This window comes from Egretta garzetta, unplaced genomic scaffold, assembly GCF_000687185.1.
Source record: "Egretta garzetta isolate BGI_Z169 unplaced genomic scaffold, ASM68718v1 scaffold14, whole genome shotgun sequence".
Classification (NCBI taxonomy): Eukaryota; Metazoa; Chordata; class Aves; order Pelecaniformes; family Ardeidae; genus Egretta; species Egretta garzetta.
Genome location: NW_009259588.1, coordinates 7,889,590 through 7,894,413, shown reverse-complemented (window position 1 = coordinate 7,894,413; position 4,824 = coordinate 7,889,590). Strand labels below are relative to the sequence as shown.

At 46.6% G+C, this 4,824-nt stretch overlaps 1 protein-coding gene across 1 annotated transcript in view; it reads right to left on the bottom strand.

The window, feature by feature from the left end:
• The window catches only part of LOC104125503 (androgen dependent TFPI regulating protein), a 32,238-nt gene extending 28,127 nt beyond the window's left edge, over nucleotides 1–4,111 (bottom strand). Inside the window, exon 1 of the mRNA XM_009637965.1 lies at nucleotides 3,959–4,111. Coding sequence (XP_009636260.1) covers nucleotides 3,959–4,111 — 153 coding nt within the window. The remainder of the gene's footprint in view (nucleotides 1–3,958) is intronic.
• Nucleotides 4,112–4,824: the final 713 nt, after the last annotated feature.

Below are 4,824 nucleotides of genomic sequence, written 5' to 3'. Positions count from 1 at the left end.
CAGGAATGCAATTAATAGTTTTTAAAGGTGCAGTGTGCTCATTATGCAATGATTTACTGATAGATTTACAGCAGTGAGCAGATTTTTATGAGCTCAGATATTTCAGGCACTGAATGATTCAGCTTGTACTGTTTTGTGTCACAGACAAATGAATACAAAACTGTATTTTTTCTGTCATTTCTGCCTGTTCAATAATCGGTCAATGAACTCCTTTGATACAAGCCCCACTTATCTTTTTCCCCCTCCCCTACAAAAAGTGCTTCCTTTCTGAATCTTGATTGCTATGATGTTTAGCTAGGTAAATGAAGCTGAAGTAACGTCAGAGCTGTAGCTCTCTTGGGAGAGCTGCATGATTAGCGAGGAATTGAATGAGGTGTTAAAAGAGGGTCATATCTAGAAGAAATTTCTTCCAGCATCCCTCCAGCAGAGCTAGGAGTCAAGCTGCATTTCTATCCCTTGAAAATGTCGCATTTCCCGGTATTTTCATTTCGGATCAGAGCGAGCCAGCCGCAGCAGCTTTCCACAGAAGGAAATTTTTAAATGTGATTCCAAAGAGCTAAAAGGAGTTTGGGGGGGAAATTTCCAAGCAGTTTAGCCAGCCAGTGCCAGAAGCCAGGCAATCGCAGTCGGGCAGAAGAACTGGGTGAGCGCTCTGAGTGCCTGGCTCTGGGGAAGCCTCCAAGGCACAGCCCAGCCCTGCCCAGTGCAGCAGCTCCATTGAACCAGCACAGCCCAGCGGGAAGCTTTTGCCTGCTCTTCTTCCCTGGGACCATACCTCCTGGCTTCCCAAGGCGCTCCCTGGGGATACTTCCAAAGGTGCAGAAATGTAACACATTGGGTGTGCACCTGATGGACATCTGTAGCTGACAACCACCTCTTGTTCCTTGATGTTCGTCAGCAACAATGGGGAAGGGTTTAATGCCAAACCATGGGACAGCTCTTCTAGGTCCTGTGGAGACCCACAGGGAGCTCCACGGCCCCCTGGGCCATACAGTCTTCTCACCCTCTTCCTCTCTTATACAGTGGCTTGGGAAAATTTTGCCACCTGAAGATACCAACAAACGCTGTCCAGATCAACGGGAGAAAGAGGGATGAAGGCATATCTCTCCTTGGAACCCTTCCCCTTTTTGGCAAGCCTTTCTTGAAAAAAAACGCATCTCTGTAGAAGAAGGCCTACCGGCCATGAAGGAGTGATTTTGCACACCCTGCCCCATTGCCACGTTTTCTGTGTGAGAGAGAGGCAACATCTTCAGCCCAAACCATCTCCCCATTGGCTGACAGCTCCATTTTAGTGTCAGGGTTGGATCAATAAGTGGTTAAAAGACGGGAGACAAAGGGCCCCCGCTCACAGAAATTTAATGAGACCTGAGCTGTTCAGCGGATCCGTAAATGAGCTGGGGAAGGGAGCAAACACTGAGCTGGTAAAGCTTTGTAAATCTTTTTTTTTTTTTTTCTTTTTCTTTTTTCTGTCAAAGCGAAGCCTGGCTGCAAAATTGCCAAAGAATCTCAGGATACTGAGTGCCTGAGAGATCAAATAGCAGGTGAAAATCAGTGTTGGTAAATGCAATGTAACGCGTTTCAGAAAAAAAGCAACTTCAATTATATATTTTTCAACACTGGGTTCTAAATTAACTATCGCCATCCAGGAAAGAAATGTTGGACTCGCTATGGATAGCACTCTCAAATTGCCATCTCTTTGCTCACCAGTAATCAAAAAAAGACAAGTAGAGAGTTAAGAATTGTTAAGAAGAAATAAACAGGCAAGGGAACACCTTTAGGCCACTGTATAAATCCATGCTGTGCTCATAGCTCGACGGCTGCAGCCTGCCCTACTTACCCCTTCCTGAAACTAGAAAAACTACTGCAAAGGGCAACGAGGATGCTTTAATGAAAGAAGCAGCCCTTTGTGAAGAGAGATGAAAAAGGCTCGGACTTCCAGCTTGCAGAAAAGAATAACCAAAGGGAAAATCTGGTAGAGGTTTCTAAGAAAAGAAGGCAAAGAAGAAAGTGAACAGGGATGGACGATTAAATTATAACACAGAAGCAAAGAGGCAGCCAATTCGGTTCTCAGGATGCAGGTTTACACCGACAAAATGAGCTGCTGTTTCACACAAGGCACTCACAGGTATGTTTTCCCCTTAGCTAGCTGAAGGAGAGGCTTTGAATGGGTCTTAGTTACCTCGGCCTGGATTTGTTTTCTGGCTGGGTAAGTCACTGTGTCAGCGTGCGGGTAGAGCCATGGAAAGTTCATTTTATGCTTACACACGCTCTTGTCTTGTGCAGCCTTTCCCTGATCATCCACTGCTGGTCACTAAGGGAAGCTGGATGATCATGTCAATGAGTGTCTCTGCAACCCAAATACTGGGAGGTGGGTTACTTGCTTTCTCCTCTTGATCTCATGTTTTAGAGCTGTCTCATATACTGAGTGATAGATCTCACTATAATGGTGCCAGGGGATGGGGGTGGAGGTGCTGTTTTGCCTGAAAGTATGGCTGGTGCTTTAATGGGGCCAGCTGTCCCCAAAAAACAAAGGAGAGGAGCTGGGCACACAGCCCCTTGCCTGGGACGTGGCTGCTGGTGTTTTAGTCCACTGACATACGTCCCAGCAGGACGAACTGAAGGTCCTTAATGTTGTTGAATCCTGACCATTTGATCACTGGCATTTCAAAAAGAAAAATTTTTTTAAAACATCACGAAAAGCCTAGATGCACTGATACAAAGGCAACGTTGCAGCAAACCATACATGTGCCATCCTGACTGCAGCAATAAACGTGCCCTTGTCCTTCCACAGCCGCCTTGGCCGTTGAAAAGGGCGCTGTGGCTCCCTGAAGCCTGGGCTGTTGTAGCCACCTCACGTGCGATTCCCTGCATCTTGGTTGCAAATATTTCACAGAATCACAGAGTGGTTGAGGTTGGAAGGGATGCAAATTTCCCAACCCCCTGGGAGTCTCCAAAGGCCCCACCTGGAGCTGGGGAACCTTTAGGCTTCCACTGAACAACACCATGGGGCGTCTCCTTCTCAAGAGTCAAAGTAGAGATGAACATACCCCAGGCCAGACCTCCCACTGACATTTAACTCTGATGGTCACGCAGAACGGACAAAAGGCTGCGGATGTCCCTGCGGTCATCCTTCACATTAGCAAGTGTCCCTGAAATTTGTCCCTTATAGGAACCCTTTCCACATGCCCGGTCTTTCCACCCCATTGCCGCTACTGCCATGAGTCACTGATGAACCAATTGGGCTGTGAACAAGCCTTCTCGCCCCAGGGTATCTCACGTGCTTTCCTTTTGCTTTCTATCATGTGAAACATAAGCTTATTAGGAGAACCAGCACACATTACGGTCCATGTTTTTCTGCATACTTTTAGGAAATGCAGCAAGCAGTTGGTAGCACCATTAAAACATGTAATAATGTCACAAGCACCTCTCTCTGCAGGCTGGAATTTTCTTTCCCTCGTGCTCTCAAGTGATCATCAAACTAAGCATGTCCCCTGGATGGCTAAATTAGCACTGTGCTATGCTTTGGTTTACATTTTCTTTAATTTACGGGACATAAAAGCCTATTAAAAAATGGAACTAAAACTCCAAGCGGCATTATAATGTGTATTGAATTAAGGGTTAGATAACACGCATCAAACCTGCACATGTCCTGGCTGGAGATACCCTACCTTTCTGTCCTTCTCCTCGCCGGTAGCTTATCTCTTTCACAAGGAGGCAGTCAGCTTCAGAGGACTTTCTGAAAGCCAAGCAGCTCACCAGCCAATATTCTTTCTGCACAAAACCCGTGACTACATTTCACAGCACAAGCATGGATCCCTACTTGGTTTCCTTTGGGGTATAAACCGTTAAAGGAAGCAGTTTAACAGCAGCAAATATACCAGCTGCATATGTCTTGAGGCACAGATGGCAGACAAACAAATAGACATATTGGTATCACTGTACAACGCGATTTGCTTACCAGATTGAGGACTGTCAAATATTTCCACTGCCCACCGTAAAGGAACACTTCAGATGGCCGCTCTTCTGTTCTTACGTGCATGATTGAATAGGCGACAAAAAAATACCAGACAAAAGCAAGGCAATGGTACGCTGCGAGAGTAGAGATTTCCATGCTTTAGCTAAGAGCAAGTGGTAATCGGTCCCAAAGCAGCTTTTCTCTTAAGGTCCTCAGCCGCTGTGCATGGGAAACGGCAGGGCAGGAGGGTTTACTTCGGAGCAGCCCCAGGACACATTGCCTCTTTGCTCTCAACGAAAGGAATATTCGCAAGGCTGTGAACTTTGCTTTATTTGTTTCCCTTTTTGCTGTACAGACAGGCTGTTGGGGGTGAGAAGAATAGGCTTATTCCCTGGATTTAAATGCCTTGCTCAAGATTAGCGAAGATTAGTTGTGGAGTTACATAAGTTTTTGGGGTTGTGGGGTTGTTGTTTTTTTGTGTGTGAAAGTGGGGGGAGCTTTGCTGCTGATTTTGCGTAACGGGCTGTCAGGCTCTGGGTAGCAAGTGAAAACAAGCAGCGTTTTCCTCGCTCATAGCTATGGCTGCAGCCCTGTCTCCAGCTCAGCCTGGGAAGCCTCTGCGACTGTTTTTCCCTTGTGCCAAAGGAAGAAGTGGGAAACATAACGCTCTGTGAAAGAGAAACCAAGTTGATTTGTTGATAGGCTATGGAGGTGGCAAGGAAGCTGAGAGGATTCGTAGGCAAAGGTCCTTGGGGTTGAAAATCACTGCGAGCGTTGGCATTTTTTTTTTTTGTGGGAAAAGGCTCTGCCGCCGTTACGCCGCTCCATGCAGCTGCGTTCCGTCACAACTGTGCGCGGCCGGTTGGCCA